General features: G+C 38.6%; 1 protein-coding gene across 6 annotated transcripts in view; it reads left to right on the top strand.

The window, feature by feature from the left end:
- Positions 1-24,254, top strand: part of tead1b (TEA domain family member 1b) — a 45,576-nt gene that overhangs the window by 9,861 nt on the left and 11,461 nt on the right. For 3 of the 6 annotated variants that reach the window (XM_026320027.1, XM_026320025.2, XM_026320026.2), the window contains 3 exons: positions 3,761-4,013; positions 21,184-21,248; positions 23,569-23,784. In XM_026320027.1, coding sequence (XP_026175812.1) covers positions 3,857-4,013; positions 21,184-21,248; positions 23,569-23,784 — 438 coding nt within the window. In that variant the 5' untranslated portion in view covers positions 3,761-3,856. The remainder of the gene's footprint in view (positions 1-3,760; positions 4,014-21,183; positions 21,249-23,568; positions 23,785-24,254) is intronic. The other 3 variants (XM_026320028.2, XM_026320030.2, XM_026320029.2) reach the window with 3 other exon arrangements.

Here is a 24,254-nt window from a genome sequence, read left to right as displayed (position 1 = left end):
TTATGTTGCAGTGATTTGAGGTTTACTCTTTGATGTCGCTACTTCAGAATTCTTGGGTTTTTTAAAGCTCTTCATTGAATAGGCAGTACATTAGTTAGCATTGTTCTTTTATATCCTCATATTTTTTAAACAACACTTTTCATCAACAGAAATGATTAAATATTGATCTAGGTCCTACGTGTGTCTCAGATAGGATAGGTGGAGGTGAGGTTTAACAATCCATTGTGCGCTACTTTGACAGTATTAACATCCTGGTGCGATGTTGGAAGAAGGCACCTGCAGAGAAGCTTAAACATCAGTGTGTGAGAATAAATCTGGTATGAAAGACGGAGTCACAAAGTCACTGCTTAAAGTATCTCTTTACCAACAAATTAAAAAATCTATATTTTTAATAATAGGTTTACAATGATATACAAGAACTTGTTTATTAAAATGCATTAGGTGTATAGTTTAACTGTTTTTCCTTGTATTGTTTTGATAAAGGATCACAAGTTTGTCACTTTAAAAATGTTTCCAGTAATGTTTTAGCAGATCAGACATTATAAAGCTTGATTGGAAAAAGATCTGTGCAAGGTCATGTGCATGGTTAACAATACTTTTACAAACTACTGTAATTGAAAGTGGGCCTGATGAGGATAGGAATGAATATTTTCCACATAACCATATCTTGCTATGAAAATGTAAGCTGGAAGTGATTATCAACACAGTTCATCATTTGTTAGGGATGAGAGGAGCACATCTAGAAAGAGTCCCAGCCTTTTAGTGGTTGAAATGGGATTTTTTTTTTCCCCCTCCCTCATCAGTTTGTGAGTCTGTTCTGCAGTGTCAGCAGTCAGCACACAAAAACGGAATTCAGTAAAAGCTCTCTCTGCTCTCTGGGAGTTTTTTCCCCCAACAGCTTGCCCCCATCCCCCCTTTCCCTCTCATGAACTGACATACTGGAAGAAACATATGCTACTATTCCCACTTCCTGACAGCTTGTGCTGCTTGAATAGGATCTTGCTCAGGGAGGAAGCAGTTGTCTGGAAAGAGTGGAGAGATTAAGAAGAGAGAAAATCCTCAGTGAATTTTTTAGTAAAGGAAGTGAAAACAAGCAAGTATTTTAAATACTGAGTAATGGGCAAAGACCCCTTGTTGATTGAAGCAAACTCTGATATTTCTTCACATTGAAAGTGATCTGTTTTTGTGTTTGCAGACATGGTCTTTACTTGTAAATGATTGCATGGTGATCAAACGTAGTGACAGTGTAACATCATTTTACACCAGGAGTGTGGTATTTACATCTTGTGTAATCTAAGTGAGAGTAACACATTAGGTGGACAGCAGTGAAACAGCTGGATTTTTTTTTCTTCTTCCATTCACAGAATGACAGAGCTCATAGGCCAATATACAGTACAATCATGCACTTGAAAAATATAGACACAAGGCCTAAAAAACACTTTTGGTTGCACAGTGTGAGTAAAGTTACACTGCAATTAACAGCTTTATAATACAGCTGGAACAAGCCTGCTTTATACAGTCAGAGTATTGGTCGTCTTCTCACTGATTGGTCCACACTAAGTCATAAATCCCTTAATCACTTATTACCTTGCGTATTCCCCTCTCTCTGGGAATAGGTCAAAGAATTTACCTTTCAGAAGATGTGCCTTTATATTAGCTTCTATGGTGGTTTGAAGCAAGTTCTGTGTAACATATACTGTTATGCCTACCTTATATGTTTACACATACTTAGATTCTTTGAGTTTACCTGTTTGCTTGAGCTGTATTAGTCTCTATTGCTGAGACACTTTCAAGGTGTCAAACTGCTCCCCAGCATTTGCAGGATCCTAGAGTGTTAGACTTTTTGCCTTATAAATATAAACATGGTTTTGAGAGTCTGCAAAGACTTGCTCTGAATAGAAAATTTGTCATTGGCCCATGCTAATGAGGATTCACACAGTCCAGCGAGTTTTGCATCCTTCTCTGCAGATACCCAATTTACTATAAACACACCCACATGCAAGTCTGCCAGTTGTGACTGCTTTTGGTCTTTATCTCTACATTTAAGCCAGCACATCACTACAACACAAATCATACAAGTATAAACTCATCCTCCACATAATAAATGATTTATGTTTCCTTGTTATGCATTTCAGTCACCTTAATAAACTGTGGCAGCTAATGCCCCTATGTACAGAATGCTTTTCATCCATGAAAGTCTCACGATGTATACTGAATCTCATTGTACCATACATGCCGTTTTTCATAAAAATACACTGGACCATCTGGTAATTCTTGTCATTGTCTTGTCTTGTCACTTTTAAACTGTGTTTTGTGGACCCAGCTTATCTTTCACTCATGGATTATATTTCCCATCATAGTCTGCAGCATTTATCTGATCTCTAGAAACGTTTAACCATTTGCAATATGTGCTGTTATTTAATAAGAAAGAAATGCAACAAGTGAAAGAGAGATAAGAGTTGGCCCATCTTTATTTGATATGAATAGCTCTTCCAGCCAATCATGCAGCAGAAATATAAGACGGACTAACGAGGCACAAGTTTAGCGCATGTTTATGGTTACCACGCACTTTGCTCTAACTTATTCTGTCATTGTTTTGACAGGAAGCGCGAACAGTCAAGGATAAAAAAATCCAATCATGTGGCTGGAAGAGAGTTAGAGCACATCAGTTAGGTTGACGCACACAGCACAGAGCGTGAAGGCGCATCCAACAGCAGCTCACATGCTAATGTTTGGGCTGCTGTCGCTGTGTAAGCCAGTACATCAGGAGTGGTACCTGATTAAAGAGAAAATGAACAGAATAGAAAATGTTGATGACAACTCAAGTTCCAGTGTTAATGATGAAAACACTGAAACAGACACAGCCCAGGGCTCAAAAGTCGAGAGCATTGCTGAGAGGAAGGGTCTGAGGACTTTGAAGTGTGGAGATATTTCAGGTATTTAAAGTCCGACAAGAAGCAGAGTAGCATGCACTGCAAAACATAGATGCATATTTAACAAGAATATACAAATGTTCGCCTAAAAACAGCTATACCACTAACGTCTTCGCCACCTAAAACAGTGCCATGATCTGGAGCACATAAAAGCCAGAGCCAAACAAGTGTTCCTTAAAACAAGAGTGACACTTTCTGCACATTTCAGTTTATTTATTTGGAAGTAACCAAAAAATATAGTTTCTGTTCTTGTGTAAAATGTGAAAGCTTTAATATTTTTGTTATGGATTCAAAATTTACAAATTAAGATTTTGTTTTATTTATTAGGAGTTGTCCAAAATTTAGTGTGTTCTGTAATACTTAAAGCTTTTGACTGTTCAGAATAAAGATTTTAGTTTATTATATAGTAACTATTCATTTAAATTACAGTTGTATAATGTTCTATGCAATATTCAGTTTAAAAAGAAAATTAATAATATTTAAATCAAAATTAACCTTATATCTCTCCATGTCATTTGGGAGGAACCTTTAAGTTTGATTGAAATAGTGCTTTGGTTTATATTTAGATATATATCAATATCGACTGATATGAAAAAAATTATCGTGATACGATTCTTCTTTCATATCGCCTAGCCCTAGTTTAAACCCATAACATCAATTATAAATGAAGTCAACAATATTTTATTTTAGGTTCAAGCTTGTTTTGACTGCTTCTGCTCCTTATCGTTCTCTTGTGTTTTGTTTTTGTTTTCGGGTGGGAGGGGGTGAGGGATTTTCTGTTGTGGAGACTGATCGTTTTGTTGTGTTTGTTTCTTTGGAAATTCCAGGTCTCTCCCTAGTCTGCTCCAGGCTTCAGCTTGGAGAGCCCAACCGCCACAATTGATCCCAGCAGCTGGAGCGGCAGCGAGAGCCCTGCCGAGGACATGGAGAGGATGAGTGACTCGGCAGACAAGCCTGTAGACAACGATGCTGAGGGAGTGTGGAGCCCTGACATTGAACAGAGCTTCCAGGAGGCCCTGGCCATCTATCCTCCTTGTGGACGCAGGAAGATCATCCTCTCTGATGAGGGAAAGATGTATGGTGAGTACAGATGTGTGCATGCGTGTGAGTTTTTAACCCATGTATGTATATGTATCCCATGTTTCCAGGTGCATGCTTTTCTAAGAAAAGGAAGAAGCATCGTTAAGAAAAGAATCGTTAGAAAAATGAAACAAATAAAGGAATACTCTTGCTTTTTTTGTTGAGAGCTAGATAAGAATATAGACGTGACTCTCATTTTTGTCCTTAAATATGAAGCTAATGCCATCAGTTAGTTATCTTAGCTTGGCGTAAAGGCTGGGAGCAAGGGGAAACGGGTACCCTGACACTGTTCAAGGTTTAAAAAGAAAAAAAAAAAAGAATCCATCTACTAGGACCTCAAAAGCCACCAGATAACATATTCCTTAATTGGTTAATCTGTATTAAAACTGTGAAAAAGGCCAGTTATGGTTTCACAGTGGGCGGTGTGTGGGAATATTCCTTGGCCTCCAGGAAGCATCCAGCCAAGAAATATACTGGCACATAACCTCCCTCAAGCTTTCCAACCTGTTATTTTCTCCCTCCAGTGATTCTATGGATTCATTGCATGCTGCTGTTTCAAATGTAATGGACAAACAAAAGGGTGGGATCAACCTCCTCATTTATAATGAGGCACAAAAACATATTTACCACAATATCTTACTATTCCTTCAAAAGAAAGAAAAAAAAATGCATCAGTACATGACTGCGCTGTATAGTGTAATAGAAGACTGTCGCACTCTAATTTATCTATGATGTGCTTTGTAACAGTGACCATACAGCCACTACTCTGGTTCAGAGAAGTGCAAGTTTATAAGTAAAGCAGCATGAACTATTAGTCAGTAGCAGATGGTACTGCGGCTGCCACCAGCTGTGCCCCCTCTCCTCCCTCCATACCCCCCCCCCCCCATTCCTGGCTGGGTGATGTCATGGAAAAAGGGAATATTTTCTCTCTGTGGTGTTGGACTGTCTCACAGTCTGTCAGTGTCAAGTGAAAGCAGAAGGCCCCTCAGTGCATTCGCTTGCAGCTGTCATGTGACCCCTCCGGCCAAACAAAATGTAAATTCTAGGAGTAGCAGTGAAACCCCTCAGCTGCCACTACAAAGATGTGGGCTTAGACAACAGAACCCTCCCCACTGCCTTCCTCCAATTCCCTTGTCCCTTTACAGAGTGAAGCTGCCAGAGACGCCATCCCTTTGCCCTGGATTAAAGCATAATAATTCAGTTTTTGGAGATTTAGAAATGCGTGAAGGCCTCACTGTTACTCAGCATTCACATTCTCAATGTGAAATGCAACTATTCAGCATGACTCATACTTGTTGATTAACAATTACTGCCCCATATAGCAAAATGCAAGACCTTATATGTGGTTTGTAGGTACTAAATAAATTCTCAAATTAGATAAAATAATTGCCATAGATTTAACATAAACTGGGGCAAAAGACTGTAATCTACCTCATGAAAATTGCTTATAGGCCAATTTGCAGAGTGAAAAATGTTATTTTTCAATGTTTCTTTGTCTAGACTGAAAAGATTGTTGCTTAAGAAAGATTCAAAATCCAAAAAACAAACCCAAGGAAAGGTTTTGTTTCTGTGGCGCTGAATCTACTTTAAAATCTGCTGAAGAGACAACTGTGGGGTTGAAGAGAGGTTGATCCTGCCAGATGTGCTCTGTATCTGGTTACATGTTGTCTCACCAGTAGCAGAATCCTCAGTCTGTCTGCTCTAGTTTTACTGAATCAAAACTATTTTCATACATTTTCAAGCAAAGAAACTGAAAAGATTTGTCAGAGAAAGCTAATGCATGGTTACATGTTGTAGAATAGTCACAGAAAACAGCAAATAACTGTGTTCAGTTGTTGGGAAGAGCTTAGATTCTTTTAATGTTTCTTGCAAATAAAAGGCAGAATTGTGGATTGCACATTTCTTTCTTTCTTAACATGTTGGACCTTGGTGGTACTATGCAACACATTGGTCTCATGTGCGGGTGCTTTTTCAAGGGACAGTGCTTGTTCTGCTCTGCAACTGTTGCTGCATCTTGGTGCCAATCCCATCATGCCATGAACTGTGAAAATCCCCCAAAGCCAGGAACGAGCTGAGGGTCTTTCTTAAAGAAATAAAGCAGCTATGTTTTATTTTGAAGATGTCGAGGCAATTTATTATTAGAATATAGTGTTTACTGAATATCAAACTAGACTAGGATCAATACAGGATATTTTGGATTGTGTTATGGCTATGCAGTTATAGAGCATGTGAAGTATGCACACTCACAGATATAAATAGAATAGCAATTAGTTGTTTTAGCCCTGGAAATGCTGACATTGTTATTGGCCTGCTAGATTGTTTTGTAGCCATATCCGATGAATCATACACAGTAAGACCATAGTTGTGGGGAGTGGCCAGTTTGATTACCTCAGTGTTAAGTCACAGTGAACTCACTGTTGTGAATCTTTGGAAGAACGCTTGGAATGTGTTGTAATTCCTTTTCCTCCTTATTCCTCTGACATATTTACAGTTTTTGTGAGCATATCTTGCTAAATCCTTACTGATTTTCCTTATACCTCTGTGGGTCAAACTGAGCAAATCAGTTTTCCTGCTTGCTATCTGCAGGACAGTATCATAAGAAAGCAGTCGTACATATTTTGTTCAGTATGAATTAGAATTTGATTTTTACTCTTTAACACGTTTAAGTGAAATAAAAAAATTCTGTGAAATACAAATTGTTTTACTATTGAGGGAACTCAACTGTAAGCATTTTAAATGAAATCCAAAGTATGGCTGCATCCCCACCTGTGTGCTTCTTGTTAGCACTGCACTTTGGAATGCCATCAGAGTCAAGTAACCAATGAGGTGTTCTTCTCTGCTGCAGCAACTGATTGATTTGCCTAAAACAGTGATTTTTTTTTTTTTTTTTTTTATTGAAGAGGGAAAGGATTCAGCTAACCATGGTGAAGTAGATATGGTTATGTAATCCAGGACTATAGGGCTTACAATAGACACAGACATCACAAAAAAAAACCTCTCATGGCATCTGAGATGAAAGTTGGCTACAAGGAGACAGGTATTTTGTAGTTGAGAGACCCTGGGGATGACATAGTGTTCCATACACAGAGCACATCACAAGAGGAGCCGCCCTGAGTGCCCTTAAGCCCTTTGTTATCCTGGGGTAGAGTGCAGTTAATTAGCAACAGTCTCTATAGCAACTGTGTGGCAATACAAAACAATTTCTAATTGTGCATCTTACCTTATTGTGGTGTTTACCTGAAGTGTTTTGGATGTGCTGAGACCAGTGCTGGCTGGCGCTGCGCCCGTTGTCTGAGGCTAATTGTAACTGCAGTGGAAGACACTACATCTGCATGGTCTGCAATGCCCAGCACTTGCCATGGCCCCAGAGTTTACTTAGGAGAATATTTTAAAAAGTAAAGGGAACTGGAGGGCACTGGCCCCTAGCCAAAGGCCTAAGATAATGCACTTGCATAATTCACCTGCTGTGCTAGGCTGCATTCATTTATCCCAGAAATAGAGTTGATAAATGAAACAACACGCTTCCCTCAAATTGTATGTTTATTCATTGAGTTATGTATTTGCACTTGCCCCAAAAGCTAAATGACATTGGTGAATTTTTTAGTTTAAAAAAGAGGAAGAACGTCTCCTCTCAAATAGATAAAAAAATACTAAGTGACACCTATACAGTCCTTTTCTTTTTTTCTTTTGTTCTCTTTAACTGAGGCTGCCAGTTGTATTTGATGCCTGAGCTTAACAGTTTATTCAAACATGAATCGTGGAGACGTTCGTGTTTTGTGACATATTTAATGTCCTTTTGTACATCTGAATCTGGTTCTGATAGACCGTGGCAGTCATACCATTAATTTTACATATGGACTGAAAATAATACATACCACCAACAAATAATGTTCTAACTATACTGCTGGACACCTAGCCTCTGCCCGCATGTGTCTTTTGATGTAAAGCATTTCCTATTACCATTCTGCTGTTTGCTCTGCCATCTTGTCAGTGATCCAGCCCAGACCCCTCCTGTGGAAACTAAGTGGCACTTGGTTTGCAGAGATGCCAAGGATGAGTTAGATATAATGAGCAGACCTGGCTTGCTCCCGATGGCCCAGCACTGTGCTCCTGTGGGGCTCGTCTCACCGGGCCGAGCATGCTCAGAGACTGAGCGAGTGGACCTGATCCTCCCTGCTGGGCGGATAATGAGGAATTCTGGGATCAGCTCAGGCTCCCCGAGTCACCTGCATTCACTCAGAATGGAGTGCGAGGAACTTCATTGCAGGAAAGGCATCACACACCTCCATAATAATCCCTCATTTGTTCCCCTACCATTGTCAGTGCAAGGCTACTGTGTTTTCACACACATAGTAGTGAAAAAAGTCCAATTATTTTATGTCTTTCTCAAAAAGAGTAACTGTTGAAAGCGTAAATGGCATAGATGCAGGTATGATGAGGGAAGGAAGAAGTCATTTTGAGTTCAGATTCAAGATTTTAATGTTGGGTTGTGGCAAACTGGTTATGTATTCCTCATGGGTTGCTATGGAGATGTACTTCTTTTAGCTTGACACAGTGACAGAGATCAAACGTGCAGCTACAGTTGATGCGAATGGGTCAACATGCACGAGTTGACCCAGTTTTGTGTCCCTTCTCCTGAACAGGGTGGACAATATGTCAGACACCATTCTACTCAACAAGTGATTTTATTTTTTGGTTGTTATTGATGTCAACAAGATTTATCTATCCAAAAGCCCTGCCTAATTTTGAAATGATGTGATTAAGAGAGAGCCTGTATTACACAGTATGTAGTGATATGAATTGAATCTATAGTTGCAGATTTTCAAAGATGAAACTTTGTCTCATAATTCATCCAGTAGAGAGCGTCTTTTTTGAGGTATGAATAGTGTTATCTGTCTGGCACCATGTCACTACAGTGGTGTGTAACACTGTTTAATTTGGACTTGTGCATTATTCAGGGCTCAAAGACACACACACAACAGCTGACCTGTGTAATTCAAACAGTATGTGTTTTTATGTGATCTTTTCATTTTTCTTTAAACAAACCTTTTCCTGATCGGCCTTCTACATTGTGATGAGATTTACATACTGTATGGGTTGAAAATACCCTGTAGACGCTAGTCGGAGAATTTAATTCCTACATCTGTTTAGGTTACTGTCCATGTGTGTTTCTGTGTCTCTGAAAGCAGACAGTTAATAAGACACAGTCCCAAAATGGATCTAGATTTTGTGCTCCCCTGTTGCTGAGCAGCAGAATTGATTTTGAAGTGCATATTATTTTGTGGCCGTCTGTTCGGGGGCATATTTCAGCTCTAACTCATGTCCATGTTGTGGTGACCAAGCATAACATGTTGTGACCTGTGTGAGATTCCAGTCTCCTGCCCACAGCCTCATGTTGTGGCTAGTTCATGCCTCACAGGACTGCTTACATGACCTGCGATAATAGGAGGGGCTCATGGTGTAAGCAGCATTGATGCTGACCAGACTGTGAAGACATGCTAATGCCTTGTATATTGGGCATAGTGTATTCATGTTTATATGTATATATATATATATAATATATATATATATATGTATTGCAATATTACCCTTGGAAAGCCTCAGGTGTAAAGTTTATAGCCGTGACACAGCACCTAACAGCAATAGTGTATAATGCTTTCACATTCAAATACTATACACTGTACAATACTGTCTACTGTACACTCCAAAAACGTTCCTGAATGTTATGTTTTAGTAGTTTTTTGTAGAAAAATAAGTCTAAGTAGATTTTTTTGCACATATTTCCAGATTTCAAAAGAGGTTAGACAAAGTCATCTCTCTCTGTTTTTTATTTTATTTCTTTTTTTCTATTTTTTTTTTTTTGACTGTTGGACTTGGTGTTTGCCCTGAATAGCTGGATAGCAGGCCTTGGTTCTCTGCCTATCTGATTCAGGAGTACATGGGGTGTGTCCCTGCTCTGAGGTCTGTGTGAGGCCCTGTGAGCTGGGTTTCTGGTTTCATGTTGCATGTTCCCAATTGGCTGCTTTTGTTTGACTAAAACACAGTGAGACTCTGGGCTTCTTAAAGATGCAGTGTCACGTTTTCTCCTCTCTTCAAGAAAAATCATATGTTTCACGTTGATTACATCATATTCCATTGATGAAACACTTTTATTCTGATGAGATCATCTGACACTGATGGGACCATTTTGTGTAATCAACATATGAATGGAATCTGAATGCCAGTGTTATTCTCTCATCTAGAGCACAGGGACTACACTCCAGTGCTAACACAGACTGTCATCTCTTTCTGTGCTGTTTGTAGAAAAGAGAAAGGTCTCTCAACACTGAGCAGCATCCCTGGAAACAAAGGAACACTGTAGTCATAGCCATAAAATTACCATACTCAGTGCTGTGTTATGGTCTGACCTTAATATGCTATACGATCATTCCTGTTACCATCCTTGTAAAATGATAGTAGGGACATACTTACTATGTTGTAGCTATCTTAGGTATTTCCCTTAACTATTTGCAACCTTATTTCTTACCAAACTCCCTCAGCTTGTGATCATGATTACAAAAAAACGTGAGACAGAAGGAGCCCATCATGACCACAAAGTTTGACTTTTCATTTATACATATTGGTCTCAGTCAACATGTCTTCCTTTGTGCTCAGACACTGGATTGATCCTGAGAGATTGAAAATATTGATTTGGCTCAGTGTCTTACTTTGTTGTGGAGAAGGGGGGCAGTGCACCTTCCTGACTGTTAGCGCCATGTTCACACATTGGACTTGCTACACAGCCAGTTCCTCAGGAGACTCATAATTACAGCCGTCCTTTCAGATTAGTCCAGCAGCCTGTCCAACTGTGGCTTCACTCTCTGGTCATTTATTTCATCCCTTTCTCTCTCCTGAGAGGCACACCTCCACACAATGACCAGGCCAGACTCTACAATAATGTATGTGATGATAAACACAGTTGTTCCTAATTGATAGAGTGATTCAGACAAGGACTGGCTGTGCAAATTAGTCCCCTGTGAGTACATTGCGCAGAGTTCGGACTTGCGGGCTTCAGCTCTGGCCTTGTTTGAGAGGTGTAGAGTGGGGAGAGAGGAAATAGAATGGGTTGGACCTGCTGAGTGATAAAGAGGCTGTCTTTGCCACCTCAGCCCTGTCTGAATACAGGCACAGTTCAGCAGAGGTTGGCTGCTGTAATCCTCTCAGTGTCTCCAGGAAGGCTCAGGTTAGTGACCTGCTGCTTTGTGATGTCTTGTAAGATTTTGAGAGAACACCTCACCTTTAATCCCCCACTGTTCAACTGACACATTAGCTCAACCGCCCCTGACCCAGCCCCTGTGATAAAGCCTTTTATCCAGCTCAATAAGGTCATTTGAAGTTAAGTATTGATTTTGTTTGGTGTCCAGAGAAAAAGAGAAAAAATGGATTTTTAAAAAGCTGTTAATTACAGTTGCACACTGCATTATATAGAGAACTTATGTTTGCAGTCGCTGGATTTTAAACCTTGAGTGATACTTACAATTATCAAAGAATTTTAAAATTTAAATGTTTAAATGTCAGTTTTATGCTGTACTGGGGTAAAGAATTTGATGTAGTGAAAAAAACCAAACAGTATAGACTACTAGTATACTCTACTGGAGATGAGAAATTGCATGCTTTTTTTTTTTTTTTTTTTTTTTTTTTTTTTTTGCAGAAGTTGCATATTTTTCTTATAGTTTTTCATTCTCTGGTCTTGAGATTTGAATGGCACAGTTTTTTGTTTTTTTATATGGATAGATTGAATCTTGTTTTGCTGATTTACTGGAAATTGATTTAACATTTGTGCTATATGCAGATGGAGTGTTAAACAGTTAAGTGATTTTGTAAATGAATTTCCAAATATTACAACTGTATACTTGTGTTCTGTTCAGCTGTTTTGTACTTGAGTACAGATTATTAGCTATTGCAGTTAAACTTTCCCACCAATGACATAGGCCTTGTTTGCAAATTCAACAAAGAATCAAAACCCTCAGCAATGCTGACATGCTCATAGAAAAGAGATTTAAAATCATTTATTATCAAAGTTACAATATAAAATTACTCAAAATCCTCAGTGTCTTCCCTCTATTTGTTTTAGTTAGTTCAGAAGATTTTAGGCTTTGAAATAAATGAACTGTTGTTATCTGTCTTGTTTTTATGTCTCTGCTTTACTTGTCTAAATGAGGACTGAATACAGTTGTTTCCTGTGGATATGGGAATGCCCATGCATAGATAAGGCCAGAACTGAAAGAGCTTGTGAGAATCTTATGTGACATTAAAAGCACTGTTGTGTGTAAACTACAGTATGTTGAAAGCTTACTGTAATAATCATCTTCCATTGAATGAAAAAGGGGTGAAATTGCAGGTTTAAAGTGTTAAAATACTTGAAATGAAGCATTAAACATTTTGAATTCTGTATGCACTGCATATTTTCTAATTATTATATTTACATTTAAAGGGATTGAATGAACACATGAGCTAGTTTAATAGGAAGATGTATGAGCTTGAATTTTTCCGTTTTAGCCTGCAGGCAATTGTGGGGTGTGTGTGTGTGTGTGTGTGTGTGTGTGTGTGTGTGTGTGTGTGTGTGTGTGTGTGTGTGTGTGTGTGTGTGTGTGTCTGTGTGTGTGTCTGTGTGTGTGTCTGTGTGTGTGTCTGTGTCTGTGTGTGTCTGTGTGTGTCTGAGAGGAGGGATTTCTATAGTGTGAATAGCTTGCAATGTCTGGCCTTGAAGTCTTTTTCTTATGGACCCATGCTCCCTGTGCAAGAGCCCAAGAAGCAGTTGTAACAAGCAGCTGGTGGACTGTAGTCAGATGTTCTGATCAGTAGATATTGTTTTCTGACTTCCAAGAATTAAGTGGGTTTACTGCTGAAGGGGTTCTGATTACTCAGTAGGTCTGACCTGCATTATTACCAAACATAGAGAAAAAACTTGTAAATGTTGTTGCTACACTTTCCTCAGGAAACACCTGCAGAGTCTGGTCAGCTGCAGGCCTTTTGTATTTAGCTGTAATTGTTTAAACTTGCATAACTGATATATTGTGTTCTCACCACAGTAGCTGCCCCATGCAGTTATTCATCACAGAGGAACCGAATCACCAGCATAATTTGTGGCTGCTCAAGCCAAGGCTAACATTATGTTAAACTGATAGCATAGTGTTCTCCCTCCAAAAAGGGCACTGTCAATTTTCTTTCAAGCCACAAGTCACAGGTTCTTCTCCACTTGGCAAACGGTGGTTCCCCATTGATATTGCAAGTAAAAGACTTCCTACCCCTGCCTGCTGTTACCAAAACCTGGGACAAATGCCTTCATATTGTTGGTTTAGTCTATTGTGATGCTAATGTCTGCCTAAGTCCCTCGAGTCATCTATCACGGATGACAGGAAAACCAGGGCCATTGTGTTAGCCACTACAGTCACACGCACACACGAATGCATGCACACAGGCACATGCACACGAGTCTGTGGTCTACATAACTTTAAAGAAAGTGGAACAAATCCAATAAAAAGATCTATACCAAGAGAAGTGAAATGTGTATTATAAAATGAGAAATCATCTTATTGTGAACAGTCTCAAACTCAACAGTAAATTAAAATTTACAGTGACATAAAAAGAAGCAATGTCTACAAATACTCAGATTTGAGAGGCCCGAACCAGCAAATTCTTTCTTGTTAAAATTGAATTGAGTGATTGTTTTTGCAATGTTAGATTTTATCTCCATAGGCCACTTTAGAAATTAGCATTGGTCATGATTTACTAAGACTGTGACGAATGATCATTTTTTATTATTGATTTCCTGCTTAGTCTCATGGCCTATAAAATATAAGAAAACAAAGAAAAATGCCCAACACAAATGCTGAAAACCCCTGGTGACATCATCATGTGTGTTGTTTTGTCTAAGATCCAAAGATATTCAGTTTCTAATACAATGCAATACTACAATAGAGAAAAATTGCAAAATCTCACATGAGAAGCTGGAACCATCAAATGTTTATTTTAGCTTGGAAAATGACTTAATTAAGCCAGCTGTACCAAAAACACTTCAGCTTAACTATTACTTAATAAGTGCCCATTAAAAAAAAAATAAAGAATTGAATGAAGGGTTAATCATAGCATAGTTCTGTCCTAATGTGCTGGGCAGCATCAAAATGTGTGCTCTCTGTTCTGTCAGATCCTGCTTAGAGAACCGAGTGGTAGAAGCCACACGCAGGCAATCTGCCGACTGATTCTCGGCCAGGCCCAGCACTGTCTCATGACAGAGTGCTGGACCAGATGTGACTGTGGTTGTGCCCACATTAGAAAAAAAAATCATTGTTACAGGAAATGGATGCTTTTAAAAAGAGAGAAAGTGAAAAAACAGAGAATAGCAGTAAAGTATTGCTCTTGCTGCTCAAAGGACGTAACCAAGTCAGGTAATTTGTTTAATTTGCCGTTGCTTAAATTAAGCTCAGTATTTATGTTACACAGGTGCATCAAGGCTTTGGTAGTAAATTCAGTGACAAGCCTTTGTGTTTCATCTGTGTGTTCATCTCTGCTTCACCACCGTGCATACGTCATTGAAATATAGCAAGCTGAAAGAACAAGCCATTCAAAATACATACATCCCATGGAGTTTCCTGGTAATTCTCTTCTGTTTTGCTTTGCATGAATTTTGTAAGTCCTGCTTTAATTCAGATTGCTGCTAAATTACAAACCCGTCGATTATAGCAGAGCAAGAAACGCTCAGACAAAAGCACAATTTTAGAGATAAGAATTCTCTATGGAAAATAACATTGTTACAAATTCGGTGAATAATAATGTGTTCGTACAGTTTCACAAAACTAGGGTTTTTTTTTTTTTTGATATTTACTGCACAGCTACTGTAGTATTTCATAGTATAACATTTTTAGGTATCTGAGTCATCAACTGATTTTAAAGATCAGGGTTTGATGCCAGTTTCCCAGAACTGAAGAGCTTCTGTCTACACCCAGCATTTCTACTTATGGCATAACCCGTCACTGAATGTCAGGATACGTTTCTTCACTGAGAGGAGCATCAAGAAACCAGAATATAAAATATGTTGTGTTTAAACTAAACATTACTGCCACTTCACCTTTCCTTTACTGGAACATCTCATTCTGTTGTATGTTTTACAGTGAGGGCCCTAGCATCAATAAGGTGATGGAGGGAATTGCTGTAAAAATAAAAAAAATGAAAATAATCATGTAGCAAGAAGCCCTTTAGTGGCTCTAATAGCTCTTACAGTTGCAACTGACTAATGCTTCCAGAATTTGAGGATATAAATGTATCTGACAACTCCACTGAATCACTCGATTATCAGTGGAGAAGATGCACTTTTTTCTCCTTTTGGTTTGGCTAGAGTTGTTAGTGGTTGGAGAAAGTAAAGAATGAGAATCTCATTTTTGTGATAGAAATGGCTATATTTATTTTGGCCCAACTTTATATATCTACAATCTGTCATAACCACCAAAAATATCAAGCTTAGATTTGTTCATTTGTTAAGTGCAGATGATAACAAAGATATATGGAAGCTACAGGAAAAACAGATCTATTGGGCTTACTATGGATGAAAAGTAAAAAATAGGGAACATATTTGTTGTATAGTGTAACTTACCAGTATGCAGCACCAGTATGCTTATTGGTTACTCCAGCGGTTTAGTGGGACAAAACAAGCAATTTGAAACTTAAATCTTGGTAGTTGAGAGTGCTGACATTTTGTAGACAAAAAGATTAATCAAGGAAAATCATTATCCACCTTGATGAAGTGAATGTTTCGTTTTAGTCCTACCGCAGTGAGATACTTGAGTATTTACTTGCTATAGCTTTTACAAGTTGAACAGGCTGAGGCAGAATTGAAAGACGCTGAGGAAACAGTGTTATTATGGTTACAGAGTTTAGGTAATCAGATGTTGATTTTACATAGTGATGGTCTTCTGGGAGGTTATGGGAAGTTATTTTGGGGTGTGGTGTCTCTGAGGTTGGTCTAGCAATGGACTGTGACAATACACTATTGTTATTCACAACATAAGGAGCCTGTCGTGGGTTCCTTGGAGGGTGGATGCTGATGGCCGAATTGGATTTCTGACTGAATGAGGAATCAGCTGCTTGGGGACAGTTTAGAGAAAGTTGAGCCACCAGCTCTTTGTGGGGCTGCTGCTGGAGTCCCATTCATGTGTTGCAGATCCCCCAGAGTCATTGAGATTCAGTGGAGAGTTTGTTCTGGCCATGCCGAGGGTTCCTCCAGCTGCTGGACAGCACAGATCTTCTTAGGGGTCACAGTATAAATATTTAATCCTTTTCCTGCTGCTTTGAGTGACAGGAACACACCATAAAGAGTTAATTTTCTCACCCCTCTATGGGCTTCGGTACAACCACAGGACTTGACCTAACCCTCAGAGACTGACTTGGTTGCAATAGCCTTCACAACTAATAATGGGGAAAACATTTTAAACAAAGCCTCAACTGCTAGTTGCAGTTAGACAGGATTGACCATAGTACATAGTACATTTCTTCAAAATTTAAATTCTCCCTGATATTTTCCCCCAAAACCCTGTTGAAATCAGATGTAGTCATGGTTAAACAGACTACCCCTGTACCCTTTACCTTGATGTCAACATGTGAAGTGTAAAAATATTATAAGTTGGTCAGTTTTAGTAGACATTTAGTTGACAAAAGCCAGTGACCATGTTAAAGCTTTTTAATGTTCTTAAGTACAATGTAAATAATACAGTCTACATTGCACTTTTAGATAAATAAATTACTTTCTTCGTCTGGCATTAAATAAATTAAGCAGTCTGTGTTAAGCAGTCTGAAACATCACATATCTTTTTCACTCTTTGCAGATGCAGTCAACACTATGTCGAAGCTTATAAAGTTCAATCATTTGGATCAACTGTGATGCCATAATATTATACATTTTTAACTTTAACTAATGCACAACATTGTTTATTTTTGTTCATTTTGGTTCTTTAGTATATATTAAATATATAATATTAATAGCGGAGTCTACTAATATGGTTGGGAACGTTTCCTTCTGGCACATTTTTGTGGTCATGATAGGGTTAAATATCAATAACATCAGCACACAATAATGCTTTATATGACATTAATGCACAATAGCTGTCTGTCCAGCTCAATTTGCTTTGATTGTGTGTATAGCTCTACTCGGCTACAGGTCTCCTTATGATCTTGAATCTTAATTCCTGTCGTTTTGTAGCCACAACAAATTGGCTGCTAATGAAAAACCAGCAAACATAGTGTGAGATATTAAATTAATCTGAGTGCAGTTGTAGTGTTGCTTACACTTTTTTACAGTGGCTGTGTTAACAATATTTCTACTAAGAACTGTTCATAGCTACTGTATGTGCTATGTACAAAAAGGGCAACATCTTTGAAAGACAACTTATTTGTTTGTGGAAAATGTTGCACATCTCAGGTGTGAAATGCAGAGATGTGTCTAAAGCGTCATAGTCCTGAATGCGGATAGCCACATTTTTTCACCAGTTGTTGTTCTGTAGAACACACACATGCAAGAAAAAAAAATGCAGGCTACCCGGGAGCCACTGAGCTTTTTTTCCAGCCTGGTGAAAAGAATGAATTATTCAACAGAAAGCAAGCTTTCAGCTGGCCATTTGTGTGCTTTGATCTAGGAATCAGGAGTTTGCATGAATGCCTGTATTGTCATGTTTCCACATTGTGTGAATTATTGAACATAGTGCATGCCCTGCTTCATCTGGTAAAGTTTACATTGCAGGTGCACTGGACGGGCAGGCTGGAACTGTAAAGTGTAAATCTCCAGATGTTTATTTGTCCTGTGAAGTCACATGACTAGATTAATCCACCCTGGCCTCGGGTAAATGTTCAGCATGAAAAGAGCTTTGAGGTCAACCGTCACCAAAGTCGACGTCACACTCCTTCCCTCCCTGCTCCTCTCAGTGCAGCAACAAAATGTGTAGGCGTGGCTCACAGCTAGGTGCTGCAGGTATCAAAGCTCTCATGTTGACAAGTGTATGCACTCTTCTGTTTCATCTCCATTTTTTTATTGCAATGGCCAGGTCCTCCTAAAATGCTGCAGCACCAAAAAATTATCTTTTTTTTAAAAGCTGATTGTTTTACTTTTCTGTGACTGAAATCAGCTAATTTTAATGAAATTTATAAACTTTTCTTTCAGTAGTAAGAAGGAAACCTAGTTGATTAAGCTGGAACAATTAGTTGATTAATATGTCAGTCTAAAAAAAAAAAAGAAACTTTTAATATGGTTTAATAAACCTACTGTATGGACAGTTCAAGCTGCTTATACACAGACCACACATTGTGTTTCATCTGGTGTGCTTCAGCAGTATATAAGCTCTGGTGCCTTAGCATCCAAGATTATCATCATCATCCGGGCCAATCACAAACCCTGGATGACTGCAGAGGTGCGCGCCCTGCTGACAGTACGAAACGCAGCTTTTAAATCAAAAGACATGGTGGCACTTCAAACAGCCAGAGCCAACCTCAACCTGATCATCAGAATAGCAAAGCGCACATATGGACAGACAATCCAGGACTTTTCCCATGATTCCACCAACACTAGGAACACGTGGCACGGCATCCGGGCAATTATAATCTATAAGCCAGGTCAGATGCCCTGTAAGGATAGCATAGACCTCCTCAACCAATAGAATGAACATTTTGGACGGTTTGAGGCACAGAACAGGACACCAGCAAGAAAAGCAGTACCTCACCTGGATGAGCAGGCACTGACCCTTGTAACAACAGCAGTCCACAGGATCTTAAAGAAGATCAACACTCGGAAGGCAGCTGGGCTAGATGGTATAACCTGGGCGGCTGCTCAGGGAGTTTGCGCACCAGCTGGCTCTGGTTCTGATGGATATTTTTAACACCTCCTTGAACCAGGCCATTTTGCCATACTGTTTTAAGACAGCTATAATCACGCCAGTGCCAAAGAAATCTACTATAACCAGCCTAAATGACTGTCGCCCCATCGCACTCACTCCTATTATGATGAAGTGCTTTGAGAGACTCATAAAGCAACATATGGTCTCCAAACTCCCCTCCACATTCGACCCATGCCACTTTGCTTATCGGCCTAACTGCTCCATAGAGGACGTCATCTCCACTGCACTACACCTAAGCCTCCAGCATCTGGAGGAGAAGAATACACACGTGAGAATGCTGTTCATGGATTTTAGTTCAGCGTTCAACACGATCATCCCCCGGCATATGGTAACAAAACTGGCAAACCTGGGATTCGATACCTCTTTGTGTAACTGGCTGTTAGACCGATTGGACCCAGTCTGTGCAAGTGGGGAAGAACACTTCCTCGGTCATCACTCTGAGCACCGGCTCCCCACAGGGCTGTGTCCTGAGCCCCCTTCTTTTCACCCTGATGACTCATGACTGCGTTGCCAGGTCCGCTGCTAACCACATCATCTGTATTGTGTGGCAGCTGCAAAGCTGCAGACTGGAAGTGTCTCCAGAGAGTGGTAAGGACAGCGGAGAAGATCATGAGGACTTCTGTCCCTTCAGTCCTGGAGACCGGACAGGTTCTGTAACAGTTTCATTCCACAGGCCATCAGAATCCTGAACTCAGTATAGACAATATAACAAGAACTTCAACCATAGGTCTCTTGCTGTGTGAACCTACATGGTTGTGTTACAACTCAATCCCTGTGAAATACTATATAGTCTTGTTATAATAAACAGTATGAAAGTGCAATACATGGGCAATAAGTGCAATAAATATCATTCACTGGTATGTCTGTATAGAAATTATTTTAGTTTTGTTAGTGATATTCACATAGCACATGTACAGTATTTTTATTTGGGACTTCTAAGTTTTGTGCACTGTCCTATAATCCTATTCATATTTTATTCATATTTTATTTTATCTATTATGTTTATTCTATTTAGTCCTTTCTATTTTTATTACATATTCTACCTCGTCGTTACTTATTTTACCTCTCCTCTACCTTGCGAGCAATGAAACCGTAATTTTGTTCATATGCGTACTTGTGACGTAAAAATTAAGGACAATAAAGTTGAATCTGAAACTGTAATGCTTCTCTTGTCTTTCAGCCTATACAACTACGTTCTTCTCTTTTATACCTGTGATTTACTCTTGTGCTATATCACACTGTGATCCCGAATGTGCATCTGTTCATAGAAAATTCCTTTCTCTTAATTACCTACGAGACAGCTTATTAGCGCATTTGTAATATGCTGTAGTCTCATTATGTCATAATAAAAGTAAGATCTTTAATTGATAATGAAGTAAATGTAGAAAAATGTTTTAGTATATTGTTGTTTCGGTGCATTTCATAGACAGATAGACCAGATCCATGGCATCGGTTGGCTACAGCTGGACACATAATTAGAGTGCCTCCTTACCTATAATTTGTGTAATAGTTTTGGTTGGCGGCATGTTATTACCATATGAAAGGGCTAAGCAGGGGTCATGTGCACTGCTACAGCAATTAGAGCAGAGCTGAGGGCAGAAGAATGTTTGGGGCCGTTGTTAATTGGAAATCTCTACAAAGCTATGCTTTAATTATAATTTAGTAAGAGCTGCACTGTTTTAAACCCAATATATTCAGTTGCCATTATTTTCTGTAATAGTATGAACAGCTAGGTCTGTTTCCTTTCAAAGCATCAGGCTTTGAAGAGAATAAGATTGAATTAGATTAATTTGAAAGGCTGTGCTGCTGCAGCCAGTGTTTCTTTTCTTTTCTTTTCTTTTTTCCATGCTAATATCACATGGCGTTTTCACAGTAAAACTGGATCTGCTTTGTTTAGGAGACATACATACCTTCTGATTTGAATGCACTTGAAATGTCATCATAGATCTTATAGTTTATGTGTTATATATGCTTAAATTGTCTTTACTGACTGATTATCCTTACAGGTTAAAAAATGTAATATACAATTTTTTAATCTCATAATCTACATTTTACTTTTTCTGTATATTCATAGCATTAAATTATTTTTAATTGGACCCCATATCTTATCTTTACCAACTAACTATTAAAGGTATAAAAATCCTACTCCTCACCATCACCATCCGATGGTGGGTATGTTTTTTTTTGTTTTTTTTTTTTAAATTTCATTTTAAACATTAAGCTTTAGACATTAAACACATCTAATTTTCCTGCAGGTCGAAATGAGCTGATAGCCAGATACATCAAGCTTCGGACTGGGAAGACGAGGACTAGGAAGCAGGTAAGACGAGAGGAGATGTCTCTGCTGCATGAGTGTCAGAGAGCTGTCAAATCTAAATGTGTGCAGGCTGTTGCCTTTGTTTCTGCCAGAGAGAAACAAAAGTAGACAGAGAACCACACAATGCTAAGCTGTCAAGGGGACTTCTGAGGCTGACAAGTCAACTGTCACTGCTATGTTGCATGAACAGATGTCCCTGGATTATGACATTTCCATAATTTACATGTATAAGAAAGGTAAATATACTAGGATTGCATGGGAAAACTGATCCTTCGGTTTTCTCTTTTAAAAGCTTTTTCATACCGTATGTCATACTTCTACTTAAAATGCTGCATTTCATTTTCAACAATACAGCAATTAGCCTACTGTTATACGGTAAATATAAGAGCATTTGAGAAGAGTAGCTACTGTAGCTTAACAGTACAAATATTCCTCTTCAAGACTAATCACTGAGGTCGTCCACTTGGCCAGAGTAGAGGCCTTTATTAATAGGGAGATGGAAACCTTAATAGATTGGTACCATCTCTTATCAAAGAATATTTGCTATAGCCAGCATTGTAGAGTGGATCCTTTTTTCTGCAACATACTGTGTGTACTGCAGACACACTACTCATACTGTACCAGAGTTCAGTTTAGATGTGTTAATCAAACGCTGATGGATTTATTCATCTGTAATAACATCTGTTATTACATATGATTACATTATTACATATAACAAATATGTAAATAACACAATTCAGGATCCTTACTCTTTCTCTTATATGTCGATAATTATATGAATTACAAATAAAAAGTGCTTGATGTTTTCTAATTACCTGATAATGAGCATCTCTAACAGTGCGTCAATAACAGGATGAAACCCACTGATCCTTCCTCTAAATAGGAGATTCCTTGTATACACTGACTTCAATGACAAACAAGCTGGTGCAGTGATATTCGATCACTGTGTGTGAATTGATCAGTCTGGACCCAGAAAAGCTCTGTGATTTCTATCAGAATGAGAGTGGTTTACCTACAGCTGCACCAAGAAATGCACGTCTGTTTCTACTGTCATACACAACATATGTAAGTTCATTAGACTAAAACAATTTGTTCATTAATCGATTAGTCTAGTGAGATAATATCAAAAATTTGGATAAATAATAAACATATAAATCATTTTATAATGTTCCAGTTTCTTAAATGTTCCTTTTTACTAGTTTTCTTTGACCTCTGTGACAAAACTGTTGTTCTGAGAAAATCTGTTAGACCAAGCAAATTCTGAATTAGAGGTGCAACAAGTGTTGGATCATCAATTGACAAAAAATAAATTTTAATAATTTTATCAATTTTTCTAAGCAAAAGTTATTTTAAAAATCTCTTTTAGAGCTTATCCAGTGTCTGGATTTGGTCGGGGGAAATGTGTCAACAATAATAATAAAAAAAAAAAAAAAAAACACAGACTTTGTCAGCTTGTGTTTTAGGAAATCATGATTTGTCAATCATGATTTCTGTATTTTCTTATTTATAATCTCAAAAAAACAATCAGCTATTATAAACGGTTTAGTCAAGAGTGCGAGTCATCATTTGTAGCAGCCCTAGTTTTCATTGTCAGTTAATCTACAGATTATTTTTTGGAGTTTGTCTATAAAATGCTAGAAAGAAATGCCCAGTATCATTTCACATAATAAAAATGATTATTAAAATAATCAATTTAATGTTCTGTTGATAGATTTATGGAGTAATGGTTTCAGCCCTAGTTCTTGTTTTGCATCAACCTGATCAGCAAGGAAATGTGTTGAACATTACGAATACATACCCAGAGAGGAAGCAATTAATGGTGCTTTTTCTGTTAAATCACTCCATTCGTGCTATGAGTGTGAAAAGTGCCAGAGGAGAACATAAATCCACTCTGCAGACCTGTCATCAACACACATTACTTCTCTTTCCACTGTTGAATGTTTCATGTGATAATATGAAATCATTTTGAACTGTGTGAACGTTCAAACGCCAGTGGTAAACTTGGCTGGTGAAATGCCTCGCCCAGCTCCCGTAAGAATACTAGACTAGCCAATTTTCATTCTGCACACAGCAGATCACATCTGTGTGCTCTTAATGTGTGCTAAAGGGGCCTGCATCCTCCTTAATCAGTTCACTTAAGTGACGACAACACACATCATAATGCTTCATTGGCTGTTAGCCTGGTGTGTGGTTTGAACATGCTTCTGTTATGCACCTTATCTCCTAAAAATTTGTCTTAAACAAGAAGAAGAAATGTGTAATCCACTTTGTATTTTTTGGTTTTGCTTGTTTTTTATTTTCCCTTTTCTCTTTTTTAATGGAGGTGTCTAGTCACATACAGGTCTTAGCAAGAAAGAAAGTTCGAGAAATCCAAGCTGCCATTAAGGTACGTCTGGCTTTGCCCAGTTGCAGGGGGCTTTTCATTGCCATGGTTACAGGCTCTGCCTTTGTTTTCCTCCCCTCCCCTACCCCGCAGGTGTCTAGTCACATTCAGGTTCTTGCCAGAAGGAAATCTCGTGAGTTTCATTCCAAGCTAAAGGTATGCGCTTTTCTGCTTTTGGGCTTGTTGGTTGCTGTGCGTCTTAACTTCCTGTTTCCTGTGGTGACAGAGTGAATGCCTGGTGCTCTGATTCCCACTAACCCAGATCCTCTGCTGACTGTAGTAACCCCTCTCTACCTTCTCACTCCATCCCTCACCTATGCTCAGACATACTGTCTTGTCTACTTGCTTTCATCTACATGTATCCACTGTTCATTACGGGCCTTTGCTTTGAGCGTAGCTTCTCATCATATACATGACTTAGTAAAAATAAATAACGTTTTTATTCATTAATAAAAATAATAAATTGGATTAATAGCAATCACTCTAAAGCAAATGGTATTTGTAGTTTATATCTTTATTTTTAATTAAAGAACAGTTTGAGCAATGTGAATATTTGAGGCCAATACCGATATCGACAGTGAAACAACTTCGTTTTGGAAAATAGTCACTATTGTACAAAATTGCCT

The sequence above is a fragment of the Mastacembelus armatus genome, chromosome 3 (assembly GCF_900324485.2).
Source record: "Mastacembelus armatus chromosome 3, fMasArm1.2, whole genome shotgun sequence".
Taxonomy (NCBI): Eukaryota; Metazoa; Chordata; class Actinopteri; order Synbranchiformes; family Mastacembelidae; genus Mastacembelus; species Mastacembelus armatus.
Note: the sequence above shows the minus strand (reverse complement) of the source record. Positions and strands in the feature narration are given on the sequence as shown.